Source organism: Doryrhamphus excisus, linkage group LG12 (assembly GCF_037039965.1).
Source record: "Doryrhamphus excisus strain RoL-2023G ecotype Guam linkage group LG12, RoL_Dexc_Guam_v1.1, whole genome shotgun sequence".
Taxonomy (NCBI): domain Eukaryota; kingdom Metazoa; phylum Chordata; class Actinopteri; order Syngnathiformes; family Syngnathidae; genus Doryrhamphus; species Doryrhamphus excisus.
Genome location: NC_136368.1, coordinates 3,270,448 through 3,285,480, shown reverse-complemented (window position 1 = coordinate 3,285,480; position 15,033 = coordinate 3,270,448). Strand labels below are relative to the sequence as shown.

Below are 15,033 nucleotides of genomic sequence, written 5' to 3'. Positions count from 1 at the left end.
GTCTTTTGAGATTTGACCCATTGTGAACGGAGGAGCCATGTGTTAATTGTCAATAAAGTTTTTATTCTTATAGTTGTTATCATTCCTGAATCGTTTATTTTAATGGTTGTATGAGCTTGTTTTATTTTTTTTGCATTGTTTAATGTAAAATACCATACAATTGAAAATAAATAAATAAAATGCTATAAATTGATGAATGCATTGTATTCTTTATGCTGTGGTATGAAATAGATTGTAAACTATGTAAACACAATGGATCGGTATCGAATCGGTAGTGCCGATACCAGGCCTAAGTCTATCGTATCGGATCAAAAAGGAGATCAGCGGTATGGCACGACTACTTAGTAGTGAAACATTTGGAGTGCAACCAATTCCCAAACACATATTATGCATTGCATAGCCATTACCCAAACAGTATTTTGGCAAATATAAAAAGCATTAAATGGTCGTCATTTTCATGCATGTTTGGTTTGGTTGTTATTGAAACGGAGAAAAAAAACAAACCCCCCATTAGTGGGTTTTGCACACGCTGCGTGACGTTGCCAGCCACTTGAGGACGCAAGAGGTGGTGGACCAGCCAGGACTCACAACACTGAGGTGTCAGGAAGGTTACGAACAAATTATAATTACCGCTTTTTGTCACAAGTAGCGACTATTTCGTAAGGGGGGTAACCCCTGCTTACTGGCGAGGAATTCCGCCGCCCGGCCGGCAACGCACCGCACCGGCTGCGCGGCGTCGACTCCACGGGAGAAAAGTAGCTTGATGAGTGTCCAAAGTAGTGGAAGTTTGGAGGGGCCGCCATCTTTGGTCCCAGCTCTCCACGTCCTCAACACGGACTGTGTTTTCAGCAACATATCACGGCTGTGCTGAAGGCCCCACAAGGTACAGTCATACGCTTCAGGATGATTTTTGTGGTGTTTTTTTCCCCCCACCAGCGGTTCGTTTTGGGTGGGAGAAAATGGTAGCGAGCGACGACTCTTTTAGTGGTGGATAATGCTGGCTAGTTAGCTTGAACAGCAAATCGGCGGCTCCAAAGTCCATTGAGGCTGTTGGGCTGCTAGCTAGCAGCACCGTCATCTTTTCTAGGTTGTGGATGTGCTTTTTGTAGCCTGAAAACGTGCATGCAAAAATGTCGTCAAACACGAAACGAGTCGAAAAACTCGCTGTTTGTGACGGGTGCATCCATGTTTAAACGTGCACTTGGCTGTAACGATGTAAGGTAAAAAAAAAAAAATGGGGCTGCAAATGCAAATACGAGGACAAAGCAATGCCTGCCGATGGTTAACAATGTATCACCAGTTGACAGACGTTGTGTAGGTGTGCATCCACCATTGTGTGTCACAGCGTGACGCCTATCACCACTGTGCAGCAATCTTGGCGTTTACTACGCAGCGAATGTTGGAAAAAAAAATGTTGTAAAAATGTGGTGCGTAATTTTGAGGTTAACCCTACATGACCTTTTTCATCAAACCAGTTTAAATCAGATAACTATGCCCGGAAAGCTTTTGAAGTGACACCATTTTATGTGCATCCTCCTCCTTGATGATTTCTTGTGAGAATAAACACAAATTTTGGTAAGACTGAAACATGACAGTGGTGCAGACACGGTAATCAGTGACATGTATGCCTTTTATAAAACGCTTTAATCCTTTTCTTTGAACTTTATTCTCCAGTTGACTTAATCCTTGTTGGAAATGGACCATTAGGCAGGGCCTTTTAGGACTTTCTCAAGTGTCTCTGCCATAAACAGGTGGTCAATGTGCTGAGCAGCATGGAGTTAAAATGACATTCATAGCAAGGGCTGTAAGGGTTCAACCGCTTGTTCTTGCAGGGGCTGGAACGTAGATAATTCTTTTGCATACCAAAGCCTTTATTAAACATATTGCTGGCTTGAGTTCATGCATCAGAGACACCACACTGGGTCGAAATGGACCCACCCCCCATGCAGGCTGAATGCAAGAGATACAAAGTTTAAATCAAAGTTTTCATTGACCGTCATTTCAATTTTTAGCCTCCTCCGTTAATCGCATACTTGAGAAAGCACGAGCGCTTTTATTGACTTTGGGAGCAGCAATCAGTGGTGGTATCAGTTGTAAATCTTTGCAACAGCTGTAGCAGCCAGTCAAAAGTAACGAGTCAGCAAGTTGTAGTAGACGTCAGTCCCCCCTTTTTTTTTTTTTTAAACAAATGGTATGTACTCATTCCAGAGCCTCGCAGGCCCGGACAACTGAGACGGAAACTGAGACAAAAAGTCTCATAATTCCCCTGACAGAATTATTGTTTCGTCCAGTCTATAAAATGTTTTTTTTTTAATTAATCTGTCTAAAACCAAGTCAAGAAGTCCTATTAATCCATTTGACACTCAAAAATGTGAACACACTAATTTAAAATTTTTGCATGCCTCAATTAATTGTAATGCATAGAAATAGTGTTACTATGTAGGTAGATATTTTATTCATCGCCATGGGGAAATTTGCATTCACTGAAGATGTGATTGTTGCCAAAGACACAATATGGCAGCGAGATGAACATGAACACCACCTTCCTGTTTTGTCATGAAGTATTTATTAAATTCAGTGTTTCGCAAGTCTTTTCTTTTCGTTGCTGCAAAATAAGCCAAAATCGAGCCAAAGAAAATGACAAGGGGCAGCATTTTGACTAAAGAGGTGAGGGACCACACTACTTTTTACGATGACTTCTTTCTTGGATTCAATTGTGTCACCTAGGATGCTTCTGCTTGCAACTTTGTTTGGCTCCATTTTGGCGTATTTTGAAAAAAAACAAAACAAAAAAACAACCAAAACATTACACGTGAGAAACACTGTTGAATTCAAGAAATAACTCATGGCAAAACTGGAAGGTGTTGATCTCTCTCCCTCATTGTCTTTGCCAGCAATCATAAATTCAGTGAAGGTAAAATCGACCTTAAATGTCCATTTATCCCTTTCATTGGTCATTTATATGCATTTAGAATTTTATTTATGCCCGTAAAACCTAGGGATGCAAAATTATCAGGGGCAATATGAGGAAATTATGACTTCATATTGATAAATCTGATTGCTCCGATAAGCAATAATTAAAAAAAATAAATGCTCCAGTGATTCAAGATTACCAGTCCTGTGCTGATGAGCAAATCAAGTGCTCCTTTTTTTTCTCCTGCCTGTGACGTTAATGACCTGTCGTAATTTCAGCCGAGCTCACTTGTAAACATTCACAGTTTCAGAGACAAAGCTGGGGCTGGGGCCTTTTTGTTCCACGGTGTTTGAAAAGTGACAAAATGTTTGCCACAGACCTCCGTGGCGTCGCACCGCCTCCTCAGATCATGTGGCCGACCACAGTGCACTTTGTTGGGCCACAGCAGGTTCCTGCTCTGGTTCTCCTGATAGTAGTGATGTGGTAGTAGTAATGTCATTACATTGGATTACGACCAATCAACCGACAGATGTGTGCGTGTGTAAAGTCATTTGCCAATTCTTCCTGGTCTCTGGGAGAGCGGCTGAGGTGAACTCATGTCCTCCCCAGTAGAAGTTTGTTTGTGTTTTATGTTATGTTGTCCATCTCTATATACTGTATATCAGGAGATAAGTGGTTGTGTTGTTAAACTTCGGGTTTACTGAGGCTGCAGAGATACTGGTGCCTTGGGAGCTCACACAGCAGCCTAATAAGAATGAATTATTCATCCTTGACTTACAGTCCAAACATCGGCACCATGATATCAGTGCTTCGCGGTGTGACTCGTCATCCACCTCGCAGTGCTAACAAGTAAATACGGCAAAAGCTGCCGAGTGCAGTAGCACTTAATTATTGCCTTTTTATCATAACGCCGCTGCAGCATTTCCTGTGTCCTCCTGTGGCTAACCCTGATATGTTGTCAATTGTTGCAAATCTCACCAGGTGCCATGGAGGAGCTGCACAGCCTGGACCCCCGCAGACAGGAGCTGCTGGAGGCTCGCTTTATGGGCGGTGTCAGCGGCAGCACGGGGGGCAGCACTGGTAGCACAAGTGGAGGAACCAAAGTGAGTCCTCATTTGGTTCTTCTAAGTAGAATCTCTTGTCCAGTAAAGTCCCTGCTTTTGGAGGTTTTTTTCCGCTTTGGGATTGCCAGCGACTTTAAAGCCAGTAAGAACCATTTTGTTGTGGTTTTTCGGCTCTCCTTTTGTTGCAGTTACAAGTGTGAGTTCATGTTGAACAAGAAAATAAAGTTTGCTTTAACCGTATGTTTTAGCACGCGCCTTATAATACGATACACCTTAAGTATGTATGGGTTGAGTGCAGAAATACACCCCATAATTGAGACTGCGCCTTATAATATGGAGCGGTAAAATGTAAACATGATTTATTTGTGATGCCATGTAGCCTAACGTCCAACGCATTCGCAGGGTTTGACCAACAATGAATGTTCAAACCACAGTTTTGGAAGCCTGGGATCCTCCAGCGACAAGGAATCAGAGGTACAATGTTAAGTGTGCACCCCATCATGACACATACCAGACTCGGTCAAGCCCAAGATTGTCAGTCAGATGTTGTGTTCAGATTCAGAAGCCTTAAAACCTCCACATTTGTTTTTTTTGACATTGTGGCATTGTACCTGCACTTGTTCACAACACCAGTAGGCTCATTTGGCTTCATACTATTGTGGTCATGCAATGGTAGTTCCATTTCCATCTGATGGTCAACAAACCTTTGACCTCAACCTTCTAACTTGCAGTTGTTTCATACTTTTCTCTCTCTTATTTTTAGGGGTCAGATGTGAAAAGAGGAGGCTCTCCTGCTTATTCTGTGAGTTTTGTTTTCTCCAAAGGCTTACTTTCTGGTGTTGTAGTCATGCTGGATGACGTAAGCCTGTAAAAGCGGTGTTCTGAATTTCCATATCAGCTAATTAAAAGCATCCTTTTCCCTGGGGGGGGGGGGTAATGTATGATCTAGTTTTTGATTCCAGACGAGACTTAAAACTAAGTGAAGGTTGCGTAATGGGTGAGCTGGCCAAGGAGAGTGTCTGTAATTGCAGTAAATTCAACTTGCAGCTCGGCCCAGGTGTTGTTCCACAAGTCACATGCCTTGATGTCATGAATACCTTCGAAAAGAGCAAAGTCATTTCACCCAAATAACATTCATGGTGTAAATAAATGTTTTGTAAGTGACTGAGTGGATATGAGTGACAATAATCCTGTTAGAGTGTATGTTTGGCTCACTATTATTTGGAAAATAAATATTGAATGTCATATCTTTTTTTTCCAGACTCCAGAGAAGAAACAGTCTGAAACACCCAGAGGCAGGAAAAGAAAACCTGACATCCAGTCAGAAAGTAGCCAAGGTGGGTGTCATCTTGTTACTCTTATTCCTCTGTTCCAACCATTCCAGCTTATATTTTTATTTGTGTAGTGAGAGCACAGAAAACCTGTTGACCTGTTCTGCATACGCTTTTTAACATTACTAGAGCGCTCTAGACATTAAATAGCACCCCTATAGTTACTTATAGTTACAAACCCATTACCCAATATGGTAAACATAACAGAAAATAAGACATAAGACCGGGGCTTGTGTGTTGCTGCAAATGCGTTCCGGTGGCGTGGACAGGAAGTGGTTTCTGAGTTGCTGTTTTAGCTTGGCGTGGGTTAAGGCCACAACAGAAGCCTGTGTTGGGGGTCATTGCAGCTGTCATTGAAACCTGTAAAAAAAAAAAAAAACTTTTCTTCTGGCGATCATGTCTGGTGGAGGGATGTTACCATGGTAAAACTCAAAATTTTTTAAATGACTCCTTTTTATCCTTTCAAAACCAGGGAGTAAGGTGTAGAATTGGGATTCTATTGGGATATTAAGCAGCTGTTACTCAGGCGTTGGTTGTTCTGTAAGCTGGGCTGAATGAAGATGCTATTCATACTTATTTGGATGTTTACATATGTTCTATTTACCGTCCGTGGCCCAAAAACTGTGAATTTGCTTCAGTATGGCTATTATGAAATATTTAGATTTTGATGAACAAAACTCCCAACATTTGTTTCCATTTTTCCTCTCTCCACAGGAAAGACAACAGTGCGAGGACCCAAAATAAGCGATTATTTTGACGTAAGTTTGAGTCACTGAAAGGAAGTGCTGAGAGAATTGTTCAACATCTGACGACTTTATTTGTTGACGCTCGAGAAGAAAAGTAGTGAAACAAAAAGAAGCACCGTCAGATCTGCTACTCCCAAGTGTTTGCAATGATGTCATCTCTTCTTTCTTTGTCCTGTCTAGTTCCAGGGAGGAAATGGGTCCAGTCCGGTGAGAGGCCTCCCGCCAATGATTCGTTCCCCTCAGAATTCCCACTCGCACTCCGCTCAGGGCGCTGCTGTAAGTTGCGCCCCAACACTCCTTTGCTCCATTTGGAGTTATGCCGTCTCAACACCAGCACTATCTCTTCAGCTGCAGGGTAGACAAAACAGCTCCTCACCCACCAGTCTGTCCTTTGGAGAGCATATGGCGCATCCAAAACAACTAGCAGTCAAACTGGTTCAGGTGAGAGACTCCTCCTGGTCATCACGGTACATTGTAGAACCTTTTATAATCCACTTACGGGTCATTTTTTTTACACTTTTTTGCGGGGTTTGTTTTCCTCTCCAGACGGACCTCACAGTGTTGAAGTTGGCTGCCCTTGAAAGCACCAAGAATCTCGACCTTGAGAAGAAGGAGGGGAGAATAGATGATTTGCTACGGGTAAACACCCAGATGTCGAGCAAGCAGCGTATTTTGTCTAAAATAAACTTTTTACACAATAAGTAGAGCCTTTCTTTGTTTACTTTGTAGATTTTTCAATGACGGAAGCGTATGTTTGTGTGTGTGTGTGTTTTATAGGCCAACTGTGATCTCAGGAGACAGATAGACGAACAACAAAAATTACTTGAAAAATACAAGGAACGCTTGAATAAATGCATCACCATGAGCAAGAAGCTGCTCATAGAGAAGGTACATTCCAATTTCCCTTTCATTGCCGCTAGTTGTGCTAACCTCTGTGTCGTATGCTTGCACAGAGCACCCAGGAGAAGCAGGCCTGTCGGGAGAAAAGCATGCAGGATCGTCTCCGTCTGGGCCATTTCACCACAGTGAGACACGGAGCATCCTTCACTGAACAGTGGACAGACGGCTACGCCTTCCAGAACCTTGTCAAGTGAGACATTGTTGACATTGCTCGCCTGAGATCATTTGGTTTGGATTTTCTCAGTCATTAAATGCTCACACTGTTTCAATGTTGTAACTACTTGGTTTCGAGGCAGTCTGCGTCACTTTTAAGGGGTCGGGGGGGCATTTAGCAGCCACCATTCACACCCTGTCCACACGGGAAAGAGGTTGGAGGGCTGGAAAAAAAAAAGTAAATAGTTGCATCCAGATGGGAACAAATGTGTTCTACTAAGTGTGGTGAACAAACACTGGGGTGGAACCACAGAACACTCCAAACCATAGAAGAAGAAAGACATTAGTTAGTTTATGCGAAGTGGCATTACTGCGAGTCATTATGGAGTATAGGACAACAAAATATGTCCGTCAATATTCAAATGTCATTGTTCTCATATGTATCAACAACAGACTAGCGTTTTCAGATTTCCCCATTCTGCATGCTGTTTTCAAGTTCCAATATCACCTTCAAGCATGCGTTGCAGGAGGCTGAGTCTGCATGCATTTAGCACCCCAAAGACGCAATGACAGCTATGTATTTCTTTGGTCCGGCCACTATTGTTTACTGCCACCGGTGCCATTATGGCTACAGCTTTTCGGTACACATTCATACCATTAATGATCTGCTTGGAGAAGCAGACAAACCAATGTTACCATGGCCTTGGCTTCCAATTTTGGATTTGGAATACCAATTAATGTAGTGTATTAATTCAAAATACAATAACACTCCTTCTCTCTTTAATTACCAACGTTCATTCACTACAAAGGAAGAAAACAACGTAAAGAGTCGACGACTCAATCCTGATGAGTTCTAAAAAGCAAGAGTGTCCAAAGTGCAGCACAGCTGTCAATCAGCCCGTGGTACATTGTGGAAATAAAATGAAACTTCAAAAATGTGGAAAAATCAAGCGTCCCAATCTGATATTGATCCAGTCCGATATGAGCAAATATCAGATTATATGGGCTTATATATATATATATTATATATTGGCACCTGATCCAGCCTTTTCTAACATTCCACTCTACAAAATAAGTCATAAAAGTGTGTATGATTCAACCTCCGCAACCCCAGTAAAGACAAGCAGCATAGATATGTAATTAAGGTATGATTCATTGATATTTGCTTGGTATCAGGCGATATTCAAGGCTTAATAATAGAGTGATAACAAAGCTGTGACTGTGAACGTCACATTTGTGTTTTATAGACTTACAAAATTAGAAAGGGCACTCTAGGAAGTTGGCCGGCTTGCAAATATCTCTTATTTCCTCTCCCCACAGGCAGCAGGAGTGGATCAATCAACAAAGGGAGGATATCGAGAGGCAGCGAAAACTACTAGCCAAGAGGAAACCTCCATCCTCCAGCAGCTCACAGGCACCCTCGACAAACTCTGAGCCAAAGCAACGTAAAACCAAGGCGGTGAACGGAGCAGAAAGCGACCCTTTCCTGAAACCCAGCCTACCCCAGCTGTAAGTGCACGGTACAGTCATGGCCAGTTGGCAGCGGCTCACGTTGGGTTGGACTACCCTTGCAGCTACACAATGCTTTCCAATAGCACAACCTCTGAAGAAGTGTGTACAGTATGTCATATCGTCTTTATGTGTATAACTTTTCAATACAAGAAGTTATATAAAAATACTGCATCGTAAAGTTTAATGCCAAAATTTGTAGCCGTGATTATGCCCCCTGCCCACTCAGGACACTGATAAGCATCCTGTGTACGCAACCAAGTGTCGCAGTTGTAACGCATGTTTAATGTCCTGCAGCACCGTAAATGTTTTATGCCAACAACTTGAGTTAACAGGTCTTTCCTTTTCTTTTGTTCTCCTGCATAGGTTGACGCTAGCTGAGTACCACGAACAGGAGGAGATCTTCAAATTGCGACTCGGACACCTCAAAAAGGTTTGTCAGCTCATTACCATTTACTAGTAATATATCTAATGACACTTAGTCACGATGCAATTAGATCACTATCGTTGACAGCCTTCTATGTCTCTATTGTAATACATGTAAAATGCTAATATATATTCATATTTGATTCTTTTGATTTCTCTTTCCATATTATAATACATATTATTTAGCTGACTGGATATGATGTATACACCTGTGGTGCATTTGTGCATGTGCTGCATGGTGAATAAAGACTATCTACACGCTGGGGAAGTCTTTTAATAAGCATCATGAAGTAAAAGAACACCCAATTTTGACCGTTTATGTTAATAAATTAATAAAAAATCTATACATCATGGTGGCTGCATGTGGGGACGAGTGGTTTGCACGCAGGCCACACAGCTAGATTCCACCCACGGCCATCTCTGTGTGGAGTTTGCATGTTCTCCCCGTGCATGCGTTGGTTTTCTCCGGGTACTCCGGTTTCCTCCCACATTCCATAAACATGCTAGGTTAATTGGCGACTCCAAATTGTCCATAGGTATGAATGTGAGTGTGAATGGTTGTTTGTCTATATGTGCCCTGTGATTGGCTGGCCACCAGGTCCCCACCTCTCGCCCGGAGGTGGTCGGCTCAAGCATACCCGCGCCCCCCGTAAGGATAAGCGGTATAGACAGTGGATGGATAGTGGCGTGGATGCTGAATGGGGTGTGCAAGGACCAACCGTATGTGATTTGCGTTGAACAAGAAGATTTACAAGCGGGGTTTGATGAATCTTGAATCTTTTATAGGAGGAAGCCGAGATCCAGGCGGAGCTGGAGCGTCTGGAGAGGGTGCGGAACCTTCACATTCGGGAACTGAAGAGAATAAATAATGAAGACAGCTCACAGTGAGTGGGAATCGATGTCTTTGCATTGACACCAGCGGGCCAGGCCGTCACACGAGGCCGCTATTCTACATTCTATTCTGGCTGCTTTACACTCATATTTATGGATCCATGTGGCTGCTAATGGGAAATCAAATGAATCTGCAAGGCGCAAAAATGACTTGTGTACTAGATAACAAAGCTCCTGTAGACTCCAACATGATTAATGCTGCTTGTTAAACGGGAATTTAATGTCTGTGAAGTTAAGGTTGTGGCTGGACGTTTAGCAGCACAGTAGCCTGCTAGTACAGTTGTATTAAAGTTTATATTGAGGATGACTATAGTACAAGGAAAATGATTGGACTCGTTGCTGCCGGATTGGTGTTATTATCCACATTAATTGTTACTACTTATTAGGGCGGTCACATCATTATGAATTTTCATAAAATCAATGTTTTCAAATGAATTGATCTTGATTGGCCACTTTGTGTGAAATATGCCTTTTTACTGCATTTTACGAACAAAAAGATAAATGACAAGACAAGCTTATATTCAAGATTAACTTTATTGTCTCACAAAGAGAAATGAGTTTTGGGTCATTTCCCCTACGCTGCAGCTGCAGTACGTCACTTGAAATATGTAACGATAAAGTGAGATGCTGCCAGTAACCGTAGTACTGCGAATATATGACAATAATATGTGTGCATGTTTCACGGCTTCACTCCTACCCTTTAAAAAAATATATTAATAAATATGATAATATAAATAATAAATCATTATGGTTAATATTGGTTAAATACATGCATATTTATTTCACTTTCATGCTTGTTTACTATAAATTGCTTCCACATTTTTGTCTCACTTCCATTTCTTCTTTTTGCATTTTGAAGCTCTACTCAGAACTTTTTTGATCCAACATTGCAAAATGTACATTCTTTCAATTTGTTTTTTTATGATATGGAGTGTTTTTTTCTCTTATTGTGTCTACAGTATTGGGCAATAGTAGTGACTAGAGGGCTCTGATAATATTGAAGTTCTTAAACAGGTTTTTTTTTTTATCCTAACTACATAAATATTCAATGTCTAAATCAGGAATCCTACTCTGTGGAAATTCACTTACGGTTGTGTGGAAGCAATTAAGTGTGATAAAGGAGGGATTACTGTCCTTCCATAATGACTCTGCAAATATTTCCAGTGTATATAATATGTAATATTTAGTTGTTTTTTCCATGTGCAGATTCAAAGATCATCCTACATTGAACGAACGTTATCTGCTCTTGCACCTTCTAGGGAGAGGGGGATTTAGTGAAGTTTACAAGGTAAGTCGGTCACATTTATGCCTTTTTTCAGTTTTAAGAAAGGTAACCACGTCGCCTTCCGCTGTGCTCTGCTGTGCAGGCTTTTGACTTGATCGAGCAACGATATGCAGCTGTAAAAATCCACCAACTCAACAAAAACTGGAGGGAGGAGAAAAAGGAGAACTACCATAAGTATGCAGGCTTGCATCACTTCCACTCCACTATATGACTATAAGTGTTTCTTCCAACGTGCCTAAAAGCTGAGGCTTTTCCCTCCACAGACATGCATGTCGGGAGTACAGAATACACAAGGAGCTGGACCATCCCAGAATCGTGAAACTTTATGACTACTTCTCACTGGACACAGACACGTTAGTCACCTCATGAATCTCTAATAGTCGCCGGGTATGGGGTTGTATTTTTAACGCAGAATCTGCACCGACAGGTTTTGCACTGTTATGGAGTACTGCGAAGGCAACGACTTGGATTTCTACTTGAAGCAGCACAAGCTCATGTCGGAGAAGGAGGCCCGGTCCATCGTCATGCAGATTGTCAACGCACTAAGATATCTGAATGAGATCAAGCCCCCCATCATCCATTACGACCTGAAGCCAGGTAAATGTCCGCCTGAAGCGGCCACCCATGGGACCAATGCACCCACCCATAGGAAGTTGCTGCTGCGTGAAAAGAGTAACATAAAATGGCAGTAAGAGGTTCAAACTGTGGAAAAACCTTTGGACATCCATGCAGTAGAGCCATAATAACAAAAAATGTATCTAAATAATACAACATACAGATAAGGTAACTAAGTACAAATTTTCAATGATTAAATTGATTAATATCACCAACTATATGAATACATGAACTAATATATAAGAAATATATGAATTTAACTCATTCGCTACCAAAGACCTAGGTGATGACTAAACTTCACAAGAAGAGATCATGGTTGGTGTGGTTTTATGTCGTAAAAACGACCACTAGGTGGCAGAAATTCATTCATTCATTTTTCTACCGCTTTTCCTCACAAGGGTCGCGGGGGATGCTGGAGCCTATCCCAGCTGCCTTCGGTCGAGAGGCGGGGTACACCCTGGACTGGTGGCCAGCCAATCACAGGGCACATATAGACAAACAACTATTCACACTCACATTCATACCTATGGACAATTTGGAGTGGCCAATTAACCTAGCATGTTTTTGGAATGTGGGAGGAAACCGGAGTACCCAGAGAAAACCCACGCATGCACGGGGAGAACATGCAATTTTATATTATTATTATTTTATATTATTATTTACATATATTTCATTTATTTTGAGAGGATAAGGTGAAAATCACTGAGCCCCCTACGTGTTGCTGACTCACCATCTGTGCATTTTTGGTGGAGTTTGACTGTGAAATAACCCGCCATGGGGCCAAAGATAGTTGGTGGCAGCAGAAGTTGAGAAGCGCTGTTAAATTCAATGTCACCAAGTTTCCTCATTTAGCATTATTTTATGAATAATACCTGTGCTGGTTAGCTAATGTATTCAAGATATATTGTTTTACATCAAAATTATGTGTATATATCATATGCAGTCGGCATTTTTGCTTTAAAATGTTTTGAAAATATGTAAATTGCACATCTGTCGCAAAATGAACAAGAAATATGGAAAGACATTAGGCGATTAGTACCACTTAAAACAACAAAGGAATAAGGAAAAGACTTATAAATCCGTTATTGGGATGTACGTATAAGCACATCTTTGTTGTTGAATGACTTTAGCGATGCTACGCTTACCCACTGCCTGCCTGTCTGCATTTCTCTTTTAGGTAACATCCTGCTGGTGGATGGAACCGCCTGTGGCGAAATCAAAATCACAGACTTTGGCTTGTCCAAAATCATGGACGATGACAACTATGGCGTGGATGGCATGGATCTGACGTCACAGGGCGCAGGAACCTATTGGTGAGAAGAATTGGCCCACACTTGCAAGCAGGAAAAAAAACATGAAAATTAACATACAAATAATTAGCACATGTAGATATGTTATATATATATATTCATTCATTCATTCATTTTCACATATAGACAAACAACCATTCACACTCACATTCATACCTATGGACAATTTGGAGTCGCTAATTAACCTAGCATGTTTTTGGAATGTGGGAGGAAACCGGAGTACCCGGAGAAAACCCACATGCATGCACGGGGAGAACATGCAAACTCCACACAGAGATGGCCGAGGGTGGAATTGAACCCTGGTCTCCTAGCTGTGAGGTCTGCGCGCTAACCACTCGACCGCCGTGCCGCCCGTTATATATATTTTAGTTTAATTGTCAAATAAAATCAGCACTCGTACTTCTTTGCCGTTTGTTAGGTACTTGCCTCCTGAATGTTTTGTGGTCGGAAAGGAGCCTCCAAAGATCTCCAACAAGGTGGACGTGTGGTCTGTGGGTGTCATCTTTTTCCAGTGTCTGTACGGAAGGAAGGTAAGGAAGCGCGGGTGCCAGACCAACCCTTTTTTGTTGTGCATCTATAAAAGTAGCAACCGTTTCTCCCTCTTCAGCCATTTGGCCACAATCAGTCCCAGCAGGACATCCTGCAGGAGAACACCATCCTGAAAGCGACCGACGTCCAATTCCCTGTCAAGCCCGTTTCCAGCAATGAAGCTAAGGTGGGTGGCGACCGCAACTCATCCCGACTTTTAAAGGACTCTCCTCATCCCTCATTTCCCCCCCCCCCGCCAGGCCTTTATAAGGCGCTGCCTGGCCTACAGGAAGGAGGACCGCAGCGATGTCCACCAGATGGGAAGCGACCCCTACCTGCTCCCTCACATACGGAGATCGAGCTCCTCGGGGAACCTCCAGATGAACGCAGCTGCCTCAGGACCCGCCTCTTCTAGCATCATCTCTTACTGAGAGCCTGATACTGTGACACACCCACGGAGAACCTCTCTGAGGGCCAGCGAGAAGGTGCGAGGTGACTTGTGGATGGACTGTGACGGATGGTTTTTTTTTTTTCCTAAAATACAGGACACAGGCTACGTGCCGTGAGGAGCGGATAAAAGCACTGAACGCGACTCGGTAGCTTGAAGAAAACGTGAGTGGAGACACTGTGGAAAGCTTCCAGATGAATGAGGTGCACGTTTGCTATCACAGACCTGCCAGGGTGAAAGGCTCGACTGCTAGACGTGACTTTACATGCGCGGGGGGGGTCGGGGGGGGGGGGGTTGTCGGGTCATCCAAATCTCACTGTTGAGTTCGTTTTCTTCTCCTTAGGCTTGAAGTTTGAGTTTGTTAGCCGTGAGAATGTAACGTGTAGCATACGAGGAGCAAAGTAACCAAACGTAGAACCGTGGCATCCCCATCCTATGCAGGAATATTAACACCATTGGAAAAAAGTATATACTGTACATGTTTGTCAAATGCAGCAGTAACGTGTACAAAGCGTGAAAACGTCCACACGCCTTTTTTCAGTGGATTCAGTTTGCTGCTTTTTCTCGCTCTTATTTTTTCAAGGGCTGTATATTTCACTCCGGGTACAAATTGTATAGTTCCGATTAAGAGTCGATAATAAATGACAGGAAATGTTACCCCACCCCAACCCAACCCCACCCCTGTACAGCCTTGTTCATGCATCACCCACCGCAGGGAGGGGGGGGGGTCAAAGTGTGGTCCACCATTCACAGTCCAAACAGAAGAAAACTTATTTAAAAACATTTTTAAATCAGCATTTTCACAAGAAGTCAAACTATGAAGAGGAATAATCTAGAAGACGACTAAATCAAAGGGAAATATTAAAGAGACTTTTTTAAAAGTTTTGTTTTTGGAGGGAAAAAAAATCTGCAA

At 42.4% G+C, this 15,033-nt stretch overlaps 1 protein-coding gene across 1 annotated transcript; it reads left to right on the top strand.

Annotated features, from left to right (window-relative positions):
• Positions 1–523: 523 nt before the first annotated feature.
• On the top strand, positions 524–14,802 carry tlk1a (tousled-like kinase 1a). Its single transcript, XM_058082094.2, is given in 24 exon segments — positions 524–805; positions 807–845; positions 847–883; positions 3,896–4,017; positions 4,381–4,452; positions 4,742–4,780; positions 5,240–5,315; positions 6,024–6,067; positions 6,236–6,331; positions 6,404–6,496; positions 6,602–6,694; positions 6,833–6,943; positions 7,009–7,145; positions 8,429–8,617; positions 8,984–9,050; positions 9,830–9,927; positions 11,141–11,222; positions 11,302–11,393; positions 11,483–11,572; positions 11,647–11,816; positions 13,012–13,147; positions 13,563–13,674; positions 13,752–13,859; positions 13,933–14,802. Coding segments are annotated over 24 exon segments (2,316 nt in total). The 5' UTR covers positions 524–763; the 3' UTR covers positions 14,104–14,802.
• The last annotated feature ends 231 nt before the right edge of the window (positions 14,803–15,033 follow it).